The sequence below is a fragment of the Mastacembelus armatus genome, chromosome 22, assembly GCF_900324485.2.
Source record: "Mastacembelus armatus chromosome 22, fMasArm1.2, whole genome shotgun sequence".
In the NCBI taxonomy this organism is placed as follows: domain Eukaryota; kingdom Metazoa; phylum Chordata; class Actinopteri; order Synbranchiformes; family Mastacembelidae; genus Mastacembelus; species Mastacembelus armatus.
Window position 1 is genome coordinate 232,662 of NC_046654.1, and position 16,067 is coordinate 248,728.

At 42.9% G+C, this 16,067-nt stretch overlaps 1 protein-coding gene across 1 annotated transcript; it reads left to right on the forward strand.

The window, feature by feature from the left end:
- The first annotated feature begins 7,520 nt into the window (after positions 1–7,520).
- On the forward strand, positions 7,521–9,107 carry foxg1a (forkhead box G1a). Its single transcript, XM_026307474.1, is given in 3 exon segments — positions 7,521–7,604; positions 7,606–7,681; positions 7,684–9,107. Coding segments are annotated over 3 exon segments (1,584 nt in total).
- Positions 9,108–16,067: the final 6,960 nt, after the last annotated feature.

A 16,067-nucleotide genomic window follows, 5' to 3' on the forward strand; every position in this document is an offset into this window, starting at 1 on the left:
GGGCAGGTTTGGACCCTCCAGGCCTCCGTCTGATTCCCGCTTCAACATTCAGCTCACGGCGACAGAGAGAAGGCAGCAGCAGGAAACCACAGACACAAACCGGCTGAAGTCCAGTTTAACCAGTTCCACTGGGCACACACATGGCCATTTTCAGAAGAAATACCATTTTTAAAATCTGACTTTGTGCTGGTGATTTTTTATTCTCAGTTTATTTCAACCCTGTGCACACAAACAGTGTAAAATATATTGGGTCTATTTTATTTAGTGAACAAAATAATCAGTAATCAGTCACTGAAGGCCGCAGCATTGTGGACACAAAATCCACCGATGTTTCTCTCTCATTTGGGATTAATATGAGTTAATATAAACGAATATAGGTTAATATGAGTTAATATGAGTTTATACACATTAATATAAATTAATTTAAATGAATATAATGTATATAATATAAATCTAATGTGATATAGGTTCATATGAGTTAATATAAACGAATATAAGTTAATATAAGTTAATACGAACGAATATAAGTTAATATAAGTTAATTTAACTGAATATAATGTATATAAATATAATATAAATCTAATGTGATATGAGTTAATATGAGGTGGCCTGTTTCAGAACATTTGTCTTTCTAAAAACACGACACCTGATTGATGATTATTAAAACGTGCAGAATGAATCATCTCTTCTTATCAACAAATAAAGAGGAATATTCTGAGGATTTTATTGAAATAAATAACATTAAGTTGATTTATTGGGTTGTATTTCCTCCTTTAAGGCAGAAAAGTTGACCTGCCCCACACACTCGGTTTTAATCTCACATTAACCTAAGTGACGTTTAGTGTCTCAGGTAAATATGGGAAATGTCAAACAGTTTTGTTTCCTCCGTTGGTCAAAACAACAAAACAAAACAAACAAAAACAAAACAAGTGTCTGTAGTTGATCGATGTTTTCATCTCTGCTGATCAAATCAAATGCACTTTCTCATAAACGTGTGATTTCAAAGATAAAAGACATTTTCAGACTCAAATGTCAGATTGATGCCTGTGTAGTTCCTGTTCCCGCCGCTGGGAGGCGCCATCTGACCTGCTCTTTCTGCTGCTATCCCTCATTTATAATAATAATAATAATAATAATAATGACATTCACACTCACCATTTACAGCGTCATTTCCAAGTCATCTGCCCCCTCATGACCCTTCTGGCAGGTCAGGCTAAGGGTCAGAGGTCACAGGGAAAGGCAGGACTTCCTCCTGTGGTGGTCCTGAAGTGAGAAAAAGTTTATTGCAAATATGAAAATGGAAACACTAACAACAAAGAATCTGGTTCTTAACAAATTCTGTCTTTATCAAGAATCTGGTTCTTAACTAATTCTGTCTTTATCAAGAAGCCCAAAGATTTTCCATAAGAACCAAAAAAAAAAAATTCCCTGAAACCTTTCAGGGCACCTGGAACCCCTTTGTAATCCCCTTAATGAACCCAACAAATCCCCTTAAAGGCCATTAAATTTCTTATTAACCTCTGGAACCTCCTTACAAGTCACTGGAAAATGTTAAAATGGTTCCTGGATGTCACTAGTTAAACCATTAAAATCCCTTTTTAGAACCAATGAAAACCCATGAACCCCTTTGAGGGCCAGAACCATCCTTAAGACCATAACAAAATACTGACACCTGTTCTCGAGCCTTATGGACCCTTTGCTAAAGTTTGAATCCAGGGAAGTCCAAGAACCCATCCAGCCTTTGGACTTCTAGCGTCACTCTGCTGATCAGTATTGATGACCCACGTTTCTCTGAATAATTCATTTTCTGTGTTTTTGGCTGAGTGGAGAAAAACAGCAGATGGCCGGGAACAAACAGCTGGTTCCACATCTGGATCAAACATTTCAGTCAAAACTTTCACCTCGTGTCCACGCGTGGAGGAACCAGGCTGATTAAACTTCGCAGCTAAAATTAGACAACAAAAATCCAAACAGATGTTTGTCTCACTCTGCAGGAGGTCAGAGGTCACCACGCAGACAATATGTTTCACCGGGTAATTTTCAGAATAACTACACTGCCACTATTTTCAGCAGTCAGCAAACCCAGTGTGAAAACTGATACATCACAAAATCAGAAATGTAAATGATGTATTTTCTAGATTTACTGCGTCGAACAGAAAAGCTTCTCTCTGCTAACAAATTGGATTAAACGTTCACCTGGAGACTGTAGATGTATGTTTCCTTACAGGTGTAATTATATCAAAGCAGATGGTGACGCTATATTTTTCACTTGCAAAGGAACATTTAGATCTGACACTTAGACTTGTTCTAACAGTTTGCTAAATACTTTTATTTCTCTGGTTGTTGCACAGATTCAATGGTTCTTTTTATGTTTTACCTGAGGACTTTATGGTTTTATTATTTAAATGATATATATATGTGTTAATATTAGAGGAAACTGAATGGAGGCTGGTTGGGTCTGACCTGAAGTCCCAGTTGGTTGGTGACAGAAAAGGCAAGAACCTCAAAACATTTAAATATGCTGTAAAACTCAGGAGGAAATGAATGGAGTCTGGTTTGATTCAAAGGCCCAGTTGTTACTGAGCGTCAGCTTCCCTCTCACACGTCTTGCTGTGAATATGAAGCACTCAAAGTGTTTTTTAACTCAAAAGGATGAACTGAGTTTGGTTTGATTTGAGCTGAGAGCTGTTCATCTGCCCATCTCTAGACTTTTCCACTGCTCGTCTGTGGACCGTGCTTTAAAATTCTCCAGAAATTGAACTGACTCTGGTTTGATGTGAAACTAAACAGGCCCCAGACCCAAACACTCTTTCAGATTTGTCAACTGAAATTGATTCATAAAATCAAAATAACTGTGGTGGTGTGAGGTTCGAGCTGGTGGTCGGCCCTTTTTGCATCTTTGACACTGATCATCTGAGCATTTTAACAAAGTGTGAAATTAAAGACAAGTCTGGTTTGGTTTGATTTGAATTCCCAGTTAAACTGGTCCAAATAAGAACAAGAGTCAACCTCTAAAATTTGAAAGAAAATGAATGGAGTCTGGCTTGGTGTGATTTTCAGTCCCATTCTTCATTTGAGCAACAAAGAGGGAAAGAGTCATTATCTCTCTCTCATTGTTCACAGGCCAATGGTTGGAAAAATCTGGATTGGTCTGATTTGAATACCCAGTTGTTAATGAACCTTCGGCTTAAACATTTCAACACGTTCTAAAATGCAGAAAAAAATGAATGGAGTCTTGTTTGCTTTAATGCAAATTCCCAGTTGTTGGTTAGCCAACACAAGGGGCAAAGGTCAACCTGTCACTGCTGCTTGTTGGTGTTTAAAGATGAAAAGTCGAAGGTTTGATTTGATTTCACTCATGTCTGAGTCTCCATGAGATGTCACTGTCATTTTTATGTTTTCTGTGTCTGCGCCTTGATGGTCAACTTTGGTTTGAAGGTTGGGTCCTGGAAAGGATCCCTGCAAACCCCGACGACTCTGGGGAAGCTGCAGGTGAAATAAACGGCTTATTTGGGGTGTTGGTCTCCGCGGACGGAGGAGGTTTCTCGGCTGCTGCTGCTCCTCGGGGCTGCTTGGATGCTCGACACGGCCAAACTGCGCTCACACCCTCCGCTCCTGTGCGCAAAACGACAACAGCGGTAAACAACAGTATGTTTACTTCAGTGAGTGTCACCGAGGAGCGGAAAAACAAACAGCACCGCGTTAAACCACCCCACCAAAATAAAAGCATGAAATAAGCGGGTTGACACTTTCTGAGAAATCAGTTACTGACGCAAACTGCGCAAATTGCGCATCCAGACTGCAATTTTGCGCAAAAAAGGAAAATGCATAAACTTTCTAAGGAAACAGCGCAAAGTTTGTGTTTATTCCGCTGCTAAAGTTCCTGCAGCAACAGACTGAATTTTCTTCTTCATTATAAATTATTCTTATTGATCCCATTTTTCTTATTGATCTTATTATTTTTATTGGTTCGTTCTTGACATTTGAAAAAAATAGTTTTTTCCGGAACTTTAAACGAAGCAAACTCAGGCCGTGAAAAACGATTTTTATTGTTATTAAAATTAATTATTCAAATGGCTGATTGTTGTTGTTCGTATTCAGCCTGATGAGAAACTACATTAAATCTATTTCTGACACTTTATCGAGACTCCGGTCAGTTATTTTTACTTTTAAAGCTCATGTCTTCCCTCAGTGACATTAATGTGAGAATTCCACTGCATTAGTTTTTTTTTGTTTTTTGGGGGGGGGGTATTATTTTTTTTAGACTAAATAAATTACACAACAAACAGAAAAAACAAAAGATTAAAAAAATCGTAAACCAGGAATAACTTTAAACAGAAATGAACAGTTTGTCAGCTGCTTCTGAATTGGAGCCCAAATAAATAAATAAAAAAACAAACAAACAAATAAATAAATAAATAGATAAATAGATGGATTGACAGATAAATAGATAGACAGATGGATAAACCTCCAGAATGAAATAAAATCGCTTGTTTGCTGTAAACTGCTCCGCCTTCCTCCGCCTCTCTGCCGCACCACAGCGGGCAGGTCCGAGCTCTCGGCCTGATCAGAGCAAACGTGTTTCGGTGCGTAAAAACCAGCTCTGCGGGTTTTCTCAAGCGGACGGAAATAATCAACAAGTAGCAGTTTGCGCAGATTTGTGGGGACTGAGGCAGTTTCTGGGCTGAGACTCTTTACTTTGACTCCCTCTGTTTGTCATTTCTGCTCTATGATGTGTCTGCAATCAGATCGGAGTGTTTATGAATGTACCTCTGACTCCTCCTGTGCGCAGCCAGAGGTGGAGGCTGCGGTTCAGACAGACAGTAATGACATTACAGTAAAACACAGCTGGAATCACGGAAAACATGTCTTCACCTGAGGAGTCAGAGTTGGCACTAAACACTGGCCGTTAATAAGCCCTTGTATTAACTGTTGTCATGCTGCTGAGAAACACGAGGTCAGGACTCAGGTCACTTGCTGCACAAAACGCCAGTTTTTGTTTTTCTCGCGTGTTTGGTGAGTTTCTGGTGATTTCTGACACCGGGGGATGAAAGTGAAACTGAACTGTGGAGGACTTTTCTGTGCTTCAGTCTGGGACGTTAAATGTTCAGACATGTCGAGATGAAGCTTCAGCTCTGACAGGACTCCGAGGCTTCAGCTCCACCTTGAAGCTGCAGCGGTGGCACCTGTCTGCTCTGTGTCACGTCACTTTGGTTCATTTGCTCGCTGTTATTACCAGAAGCTCAGAAACGCCGATTTATTTTCTTTGCCCGCACACAGACGCGACTCTGAGACGCTCATTCCACCTTAAATCAGTTGGTGTGGACGTGCAGATTCAGATTTGGCTGCACGACTTAAGGAGGAATGACTTTCTGTGGAAGTGAATTGACACCAGGTTTCTGCAGCATCCTGAAGCTTTTATTTTGTAGGATTTGCCCATTGCGTATCGATTATTATTATTAGTAGTAGTAGTATTATTAGTAGTATTATTCCGATAATATCTGTATGTAAATATTTGTATTTGTAGTCTAATATTCATTGTGGGCTATTGCAGTACTAGTAGTAGTAGTGTAGTAGTACTTCAGGACTGGTACTTCAATATAATATTACACACAATAGCAGGAAGCAGCAGTTCAGAGATTAATGGTAGTAAAACTACTGCTAATACTATAGTTTTATTCTTTATAACAACTGCCTAATTGTAGCCAAGTGTGTACCAATTGTGGTATTTGTAGTATTTGTATGAATGAAATAATCCTAAAGGTTGAACTTGGAGACACATTTTTCAGATTATTATTATTAATAAAAAATATCTGTAATCTGTGTTTTATGTAGTACACGGTCATAGTACCTGCAGTAACAGCAACAGAGGTGGTAAAAGTGTTACTACAGTGATAGTAGTAGCTGTAGCAACAACACCAGTAACATCAAATAATACTATAAAACGCAAAATTATGCAGTACCGTAATGGTAGTTTAGGAATAGGTGGCGCAGTGGGAGTACTACTTGACCTAGTGCTGCCAGTACAGCAGCAGTTTTATTTGTACTAAACCTTGACGTGTGTATTTATTTATTTGAACTATACTACTATTTGAATTAATGTAGTATTTAGACTGAACTCCTACTTCACACGGACGGGAACCACATCCTGGATCTGAACCTCCTCAGTCTAAATCTAAACTGTGTCGTAACAAACTGGAATCAGCCAATAAAATGTTTTAATGCGGAACTTGATATAAACTACACGAGGGAGTAGTTGTGTATTCGCAGTAGCAGTAAATGTAGCAGAATTAGCAGTATTATTGGCAGTATTTGGATGTTATTCTAACTGTCGTTATACGAGACAGAAGGTGGAGACGTGAAATAAAATGCTGTTGGTAATAAGTGGGAATTATTCTCTATATGTTCTAATTCTACACTAAAGTTTTCTGGGTGTAAAAAATACTGTGATGATAAAAAAAAATCTGAGGGCACGTGTTGAATTTGAGGTTTAGTGTCGCGGCTCGTCCGGCGGCCTCCGCCTTTAATTCGCACCACATTCACGGAGTCTGTTTCTGCCTCTGACTTCTCCTCCTGCGTGAAGCCTCCGGGAGGAAACCGACTACACAAACGTTCCTGGAAGCAGCACACTGACATGACACCGTGTTTACGCCTCCCCGGCGTACATTTTACGCGCATTTTACGCACGGAGAATCGGTTTTGGAAACAGCCCCTGGCCTTTCTGCGCCGCGCGGTCTGACACGCGCTTCCCCTCCACGCGTCCTGACCGTGTCCCCGTGTCCTCCGGTTCCCCTCTCCCCTGTTTATTTTGCCTTCGAGCCGGGATGTAAACAGTTTTGGAGACGCCGAAGGGGAAAATATTTGAATCGGAGGAGTGTAAATATAAGGAGCGGCGGGGATTTGGGTGTAGGCATACACGGTGTGTGTTTTCCAGTTTAGGTGGGGGAGAAAATGAGGGAGGGGGAGGGATGAGGAGAAGGCAGACGAGTGTTGATAGGGGTGAGTGTTTTCTACGCTGCAAAAAGTGTCTGTGTTGCAGGCAGATTTGGGCGTGAAGGACGCACCGAAAGTCTGAATTTCCTTTAAAATGCGTCAGAAAAAATCCAACATCCGGTCAGAAAACTGCGGCTCTGCCCGCTCAGGTTGATTTATTGCACAAACTGTGAGATTATATTTTAAATGAGGCTAAAAATCTGAACGGAAGCCTCCATTTTTTAGATAAACATGCAAAATAAAAAAAATAAATAAACTCCCCAAACAGTCGATTCACACTGGAGAAAAAAAACGCTAAGTGACCCCCCCCCTGTCAGAGTCCCGGATTTAGTTGGTCAAATAAAGATTTTCTAAGACTCCGGACACCGGCGAACGGCTCGTTGTGGTGCACACTTTTTGCAGCGTGCACAGCATTGGTGGATGTGTGTGTTTCCCTGTGCGTCATGATTGGCTGAAAGCGCAGAGGACGCCTTAATATTTAATACTAATGTTCCCCTGGTTGGCTGAGGACTGGAAAGGTCCAACCAATGTTTTTTACTTGCTTTAGTGGCTGTGGCTCCCTAATTAATTGCAGCTATCTGTCTCCTATCGATGTGTGTGTACATGTGTGTTGTGTGTGTGTGTTTCCTTTTTTCTCCCCAAACCGAACATGAGATAGTTTGTTGGGCTATACTTTCTTTCTTCCTATCTATCCCCCCTTCCTTCCTTCCCGTCCTGGTTCGCAGGCAGAGACAGGACAGATTGAAACCCAGCTGTGTTCGTCGCTTTTGGTCGTTGCCATTTTCCCCCCTCATTGCCCGGTGATGTTGGATATGGGAGAGCGCAAAGAGGTGAAAATGATTCCTAAATCGTCGTTCAGTATAAACAGTTTGGTGCCCGAGGCCGTGCAAAGCGACAACAACAACCACCAGAACCAGCACCACCACCAGAACCAGCACCACCACCAGAACCACCACCGGCCCGGCGGCGCAGACGAAGCCGAGCAGAAAGCTCCTCTCTCGGCCGCGCAGGACGGAAAAGCGGACTCTAAAAATGACTCGTCGAGCCAGGAGAGCTGCCCGGACGAGAAGGAGAAGCAGGAGGAGAAAAAGGACGGGAAAGACGGAGACGGCGGTGCCGGAGGGAAGGACGGGGAGAAGAAAAGCGGCAAGTACGAAAAACCTCCTTTTAGTTATAACGCGCTGATCATGATGGCCATCAGGCAGAGCCCGGAGAAGCGGCTCACGCTCAACGGCATTTATGAGTTCATCATGAAGAACTTCCCGTACTACCGGGAGAACAAGCAGGGCTGGCAGAACTCCATCCGGCACAACCTCAGCTTGAACAAATGCTTCGTCAAGGTGCCGCGGCACTACGACGACCCGGGCAAGGGCAACTACTGGATGCTGGACCCCAGCAGCGACGACGTCTTCATCGGCGGCACCACCGGAAAACTCCGGCGGCGGTCCACCACGTCCCGGGCCAAGCTGGCCTTCAAGCGGGGCGCCCGGCTGACCTCCGGGCTGACCTTCATGGACCGGGCCGGCTCCCTGTACTGGCCCATGTCTCCCTTCCTCTCCCTGCACCACCCGCGGGCCGGCAGCGCCCTGGGCTACAACGGAACCTCCTCGGGCTACCCGGGTCACCCCATGTCCTACAGCACCATGCTCACCCAGAACATGGGCAACAACCACTCGTCGTTCCCGTCCTCCAACGGACTGAGCATGGACCGGCTGGTCGGCGGGGACCTCCCCTACGCGACGCACCACCTGACGGCGGCGGCCCTGGCGGCCTCGGCGGTGCCCTGCGGCCTCTCCGTGCCTTGCTCCGGGGCCACCTACTCCCTGAACCCGTGCTCGGTCAACCTGCTGGCCGGGCAGACCAGTTACTTTTTCCCCCATGTCTCTCACCCGCCCATGACCACGCAGACCGGCGGCAGCGGCGGCTCCTTGCAGGCCGCCCGGGCTTCGGCCTCCAACTCCCCGCAGGCTCCGTCCTCCTCGCTGCCCTGTGACTCTCTGAGGCCGGCTCTGTCCGGCTCTCTGCCGGCCTTTTCCTCGGGACTTTCCGGGGGTTTATCTGACTATTTCACGCATCAAAACCAGGGTTCGACCTCCAACCCGCTTATACACTAACACCCCCAAACCCTCACCCCTCCACCTCCATCCCCCTCATCCTCTCATCCATCCCTGAAGGAGTGAAAAGCTTAAAACGACTGGAACTGTAAGGTGAACATTTTACACTGAACATTTACTCTGTAAAATACAAAATTATTCTAAACTACCTACTATAGAAAAAAGAGGAGAGACTGAAACTGCAAAACAAAACGAGCAGCACAGAGACACTGACAGAAAGCAGCCCTGAAGTTTCCAGGTATTTTTTAATATTATTATTATTATTATTATTATTATTATGATCTGCTTCTTCTTCTTCTGCTCCACCTTCTCCTGCAGTTGAACCTTCTGTGTACATACTGTCTGTTCTGAGTGTCGGGGTTTGTCTCTGTATAGTACTGTCAGTCAGCGACGTGCAATGTGATCTGAGAAAAAACCGAGAGAATGATGAGGTGTAGGCTGATTCTTCTGTTGTTGTCGGAGGAGGCATTACTTTTTAGAGAATGTGTATTTAAAATAGTTCTGTCTAATTTTGAGATTTAAAAAAAGGTGAAAATAATAATAATATCTCTAATCGTCGCTTTGCCCGCATGTTTGCAGTATTATCAGGTATCATGTGGGTTAGAAAAGACGCGGCGGAGAGTGATTTTATTTTACGAAATTCAAACACTAATTTTTTATTTGTAAGTTTTATTTTCTATACAGTGAAATGTGTTTTTTTTTTTAGCAGAAAGCAAATCGACTGCGGCTCCCGCCGTCAAAGTCCTGAGGCTGTTTCTCCATTCATTCATTTCCCACTTTGAAACTGTTCATGTACTTGTAGACCAAAGAATCTGTTTTAGGACATTTAGATCCAGTTTTCAGCTGCATAACACAGAGGCCTGGTGTAGAAACAAGGAGTGAATGAATGAAGGAGTGAATGATGCCTCCTTCACTGCAGAAAATAATGTCACCTTAAACGAGATTTTTATCGCACGTCCTTGGAACAGTTTTTGCTTAAATTAGCAGAAATTTGAATGGAGTCTGGTAGCTCCGATTTCAACAATTTCCCTGAATGTTTGTGGTGCAGCTGGAGGGATTTTTGCCTTAATCCGCTTCGTTTTTTAGATCTAATGTTTTGCTGCGTGGGAAAGATCGTGAATTTCTCTGTTTATTTTATATAGAAATTCAGATTTTGCGTCTGGATTTTGAGCGTAAATGTCTCGTTTAGTGGACGGATATTTTCCGCAGTGGCAGCCTGTGATGTGCTTTCTTTGATTGTAAACGTGACCGCCGAGAAAAACGGACGTTCACGCTTCTTCTTTTATTTTTTTGTATAATTAGTAAAAGAGAGAGGAAACATGTCTATTTGTAATTTGAATCTGGGGAAGAAAAGTGTAAAACCCGTGTGTTTGCCAGAAGAAAAGATGCCTCATTATCTAATAGTACTTGGAATGATTGTCCTTTAATTGTCGTCTCTAAAACAATTTTTCATGGTTGTGATACTATTGTGGTCTTATTCTTATTCCAGTGTTTGTCGCTTACAAAAGTAAAAAAAGAGAAAAAATGTTTTAACCCTAAAAAATAAAAATAAAATGATAGGTTACATTCATAACTAAAAATCCCTTTGTCTTTTTTACACGTTGTTTCTGCTTTTTTATAAACAGGCACAAAAACAAACAAACATTGTGTTTAATTGTGACACTGGTCCAAACACCTTTTACAGGAAACATACAAAGTGTTTTTAGCCTCAGTTTGGGCTTTTGTTAACGCGGTTCTTCAGCCTCCAACACCGGGGGCAGAATATTTCCACGGTTTTAACGGAGACAAACACCGGTTAAAGTTCGGCCCAGACGCGTCTGGAGGCCGCGGTTTTAGATCCAGCACCAGAACAGTGACAGTGCTCAGAGCTGTTTGACCTTTGGCTCTGGAATAATCCATCTCTTCCACAGGAGTGTCTTGTGTTTGTGTTGGGGGGGCCCTCGGCTGCTGTTGTTTACGCGCACACAGTGAAAAATGCACCGCAGTGCGTGTGCGTAAAGCCTTTACGCATGAAGATTAACGCGCGTCTCCGTGGAAAACTGTGTCAAATGATGCAACAGAGGTCGCGTTGAGGCTGCGGACGCCTGCCTGCCTGTGTGAGGCTTGTTGTGCTGCAGGTTCTGACATTTCTCCTTTTGAACAGTGAAACCTGAGGCGCTGCGGCCTCCGGGTCCGACCCATTCAAAGCTTCAAGCACGAGTGTGCGCGCAGACGCCCCAGATATTCCAGTATTTGCTCAGTTTTCATGTGGGACCTGTTCTGGGTTCGAGTGTTCTTGTGCAGCTCGGTTCGGTTCATAAACGATGCTGCACATTTGGCCTTTGGGGCAATATCTGAAACAAAAATCGGATTCTGGTCTTTATTTTTCTTCCTTTTCACGCCGTGTTTCTGTTTTTGATTTGTCCTCGTTCCGCCCTAAGTGGTTCCGTATCCACGGACCACAGCAGACGGTGTTCAAGGTGCTCACGTGCGGATTTCACGTAAATACGGATTTAAGGCAGAATGTGAGCATCGCTTCGGCTTTTTGCGTCTGTGCTTCGTTTTGTTTGTCACGTCATCTGTGGTAAAACACTGAACATCCATCCGCACATGGTTTCTGTTCTGATTTGACTGATACTTATTGGTTTTTGTTTTGCTCTTCCTGTTCTGTCTGTTTAGATGCTGCATTGAATCTTTTTGGAGCTGCTGTAGTTTCAGCTCAGGCTGTGCCGCAAAAAGCTGAATTTTCCTGCTTAAACTCGCAGGTTTTACAGCTTTTAGCGCTGGACGCTGGTGTTTTTGGTTTGACTCCAGTTTTCTCATATTTGTTTTTTTTCATGCTCCTGTGATTTTTATTTTATGTTTGTGTTCTGCCTCACTGCGCCCAGTCTGCTGGGGTTTTACAGCTCAATCCCAAATCGTGTTGCAGCAGCTGGACCTGAGTCTTTGAACCTGCAGATCCGTCAAAGCCTTTTGGCCCAATCTCCGGTTTAAGGCTCAGGTTCTGGTGTCGGTTCTTGATGCTCTGCGCTGTGTTTCTGTGTGTTGTATTCGCGGTGTCCACCCGCAGCCTGAACACACGTTTCTTCAGCTGCAGATTTTTTTTTTTTTTGTTCCTTTTGTGCCTCGTCGTCTCTTCTAAACCTGGTCTCTGTGTAGTGATCGGGCCTGGTGCCGTTGCTGTGATTCTGCAGCCTCTTCGTGCTCGCTAAGGAAACGCAAAGCCGCAGTTTCGGTAGTTTCACGCGCAGGAAGACGGATTCGGTCAAGGGGTCGAATGTGCTGATTTGGGTTCAGCGGAAACGCCTTTTGTTTTGGGGGGAAATTAAGCAAAACACCTGAATCTGTTTGTGTTTTACTGCGGACCTTTAGTTATTGATCCTGGAAACTAAATCCCGCGTTTCTCTTTGACTCACGAGCAGTTTCCCGGTTTGTTCCTATGAAATAAAATTCAGGCTCAGACGCAGAAACTGACTGACGACTGGAAATTTCACTTCTTGCAGGAAAACCTTGGGTTTCTGCGTCTCGTTTTGGCGCAGACGGGACCAGTCTTTATTTGGAAAGTGACGCTCAGCTTGATGTTTTTAAGGTTCACATCGGAGACGGAGCATTTTCGCATTTTTGGAAGCTTTTTCTGGCTGCGGCATCACGCGCCGTCCTGCCTGTTATTTCCCGCTGTCTGTCTGTCTGTGGGTCAAAGGTCAAACCTCCAACCTGTTTCACTGTTTTCTCCTGCGAGGTGCAAATTTCTTTTTATGATTCTTTACATAAATATTTATTCAAAGAAAACAAACCGCGGTGTTTCCAACAGGATTTGACTGAAACAGAAACTCAGCTCCACTTTTCATCCTCAGCCACATATTTAAAATCCCACGGGCCGCTGATGCTGGAGGTCAAAGGTCAAACCTCCTGAGTGTCAGCAGGTTCCAGCTTCTGTGAAAAACCGTTTGTTCCTCTTGATCTGGTGAAAGCCGGAGCAGAGGATGATCTGGACTGGTCCTGTAGTGTTCACTAACCTCTGCTCACAGCTGCACAACATCTGCCCGGGCTGCTGCCTCTGAAGAAGCTTTTGTTTGTGTTTTGGTTTCCCATCATGCTTTGGGGCTCAGGTGCTGCAGGTTCAGGTCTAAAATCAGAATGTTTGCAGCAGTGCCACAGGTCTCTCAGCTGGGTCCAACGTTCAGGGTCTGCGTTAAAAAGCTGCGTCCAAACTGCACAACAATCACTTGAAAAATACAATTTTAGGTTTTTAACATCTGATTCCAAACTCAGACTTCAGGGACTAAATTATGTTTCAGAATAAAACGCTGAGTTTCTGCTGCATTTGGTTAATTCTGTGTCACAGGGTTCAGATCCACATCAGACCCAACAGGTCTAATGGAGCCTGAGCCAGTTCTCCAGCCTCAGAGTAAAAACACTGCAGGGTCTTTAACAACCGAAATGCTAAATTTAACAGATGATTTAATTCTGCACCAGCTAAAAAATTATCCTGGTCTTTAGTTTTGAAAATCCAAATATGGTTTGATCTGAATTTGATCCGGCTGGTCCAGGTCCTGGTTCATTTTGGGTGTTGGCCCACACGGATTTCTCAGCTGGATGTGTCACAGGACCCGGACTGTGGTTTCACCGGAGACTTTTAGTTTTTCATTTCCCAGAGAAAACAGGGGCTGGATTAAAAAACTCTAAAACAGCAAAACCTTCATTTTTGGCTCAAATTGGAAAATTGTACAGACATGAGGGTCCGGCAGAGATGAGGCAGCTCTGACCAGAACAGAACACAGAAGAAAATATTAGGTTTTCATCATATTATTCAATTTAACACTAAATATCAGTCTTTAACGTCCAGTTCCACAAAATCAAACAGATGATGTGGGACCAGATGTTTAAACATCTGCAGAACAAACTTGTCCAAACCTGGTTCAGTTAATTTCAGGGCTCTGACCTTTGACCCCAGGACTCCCAAAAGAAAAACTGAATTTTCAGAATTTTCTGGCACCAAAAGAGAAAAAATGAATATAATATAATAAATAAATATATAGATACATATCACATATATTATATCCAGTAGATTTTCTTTACTGTATTCTGATGATTATATATATATATATATATATATATATATATATATATATATATTTATACACACACACACACACACACACACAACAGAAACATCAGATCCGTCTAACCTGAGCTGTGTGTTTCTGACAAACCAGCGTCTCATCACGTTTTTCTGTTGGCACTAAATTTAAAAATGATCAGGGTCAGTGACTTTGTCTTAAAGCTTCCGAAACAAATGAATCTGTAGCAGGAAAAATTGATTATTGATCTGATTTGATCAATAATCAAAGGCATCTGGTTCTTAATGAAAATAAAAATATCTTTACAATAATTTAAATTTGTGACTCTGGTGTTAAAATATCAGAATCCAAAAACCAAATCACGTCCAGACCCATGAGGATTTTTTTTCCTCAGGTTAAATCGAAAAGAGTAAAAAAATAATCTGAAGTTATTTGTCATATTTGTCATTTTGTCATCGTGAACTTTTCCAACCCAATTTTAAAAAGCACTGGAGGATTTCAGACGCTTTTACAAAAACATGAAACTTTGGATTTGGCATCAAATTTAAAATTAAAAAAAAAAAAACACTGAAATACCAAGAAATTATTATTTTTTATTATTATTTAAAATAATAATAAAAATAATAAGTCTCCAAAAACCAAAATCAATATTCAGAACTGTGGTTTTAGTTGAGGACTTCAGCTTCCTCTAGACTTTTATATAAAGTTTCAACACTTTGAACAATAACTGGAGATTATTGGTGAATATGGTAAATATTGGACTATCAACCTAAAAAACAATAAAACCCTTGTACTGGAGGATTTCAGAGTCCTGGAAGGTTTTATGTCCAGTTTCAGGAGAAAACTCTGGGAACTTTGGTTTTTGGCTGAAACATTGAAAACATATCTGCATGTCTCTTAAAAGAATCTGCCACAGACGAGTCCAAACTGGAGTTTCTGACGTCCAAGTTTTCCTCTTAAACCCAGCTGGACAGAAAAAGTGTCCTGGACGGACGTGGAGAGCTGGAGGAAGAAAGGCTGATCCGTGCACGTCCTCCCCCTCCTCCCCCGTGTCCTTCTGTTGCTGCTTTTGTCTTTTGACTGCTGGTCACCCCATTTAACATGGGCCAGATAGCATCGGGCTGACAGATATTGGGTTCCCCGGCAGCTCCATTGTTGGGGGGGGGGCCGGGGTTCTTGCGTTACAGTCGGACTCGTTTAACTCGCAGCCCTCTTTTAGGAAACGAACAAATTGCTGCTGAAAGTCTGTCTTTGTTTGGACGGGCTGATCTCAGAGCAGCCGACAACAAACAGTCAGCACAGAGAAAATCACAGATATCAGCTGGGGGAAAGGGGGGGGGGGTGCACATCTGTCTGATGTGTTTAAAACTGGACCAGTTCAGGAAGTTCTGAGTCACATTTATCAGGACTTCATAGAAAATCCTGACGATTTCAGAACAATTTTAAAAGTCATGAGGTTTTAATGCAGCTCAGCCCTTCGTGTGTCAAACAGTAAAAATGTTCTTGATGTTCTGTGACTGGAGGAAACATTAACAAAAAATCCTACAACACCCAGGATGCATATGTCCCAGTGTCCCATCCATTGTAGTTCAGCTTAACGCCAACTTCCTGTTGACGAGAGACGAGTTGTAATGGATGAGCTTTGGACTTCCTGCTGATCATTGAGGAAGGTTTTAGTCCTCATGGTGTCCAGGTCGGAGTTTTTCCCAAAGAGCTCTGCTCACGGGTCACACAGAGGAAAGGTCACTGCTGTTCACTGAGACACAGGAGGCTGGATGGAATCAGGGAGGTCTGTCTTAAAGTAAATCCACCTCCAGCTCAGAACCAGGTTTAGGAGAAATGAAGATTGACCTGAGGTTTTGTCGCCACTTTCCTCCCTCAGGACTGAAGGTTTAAACAG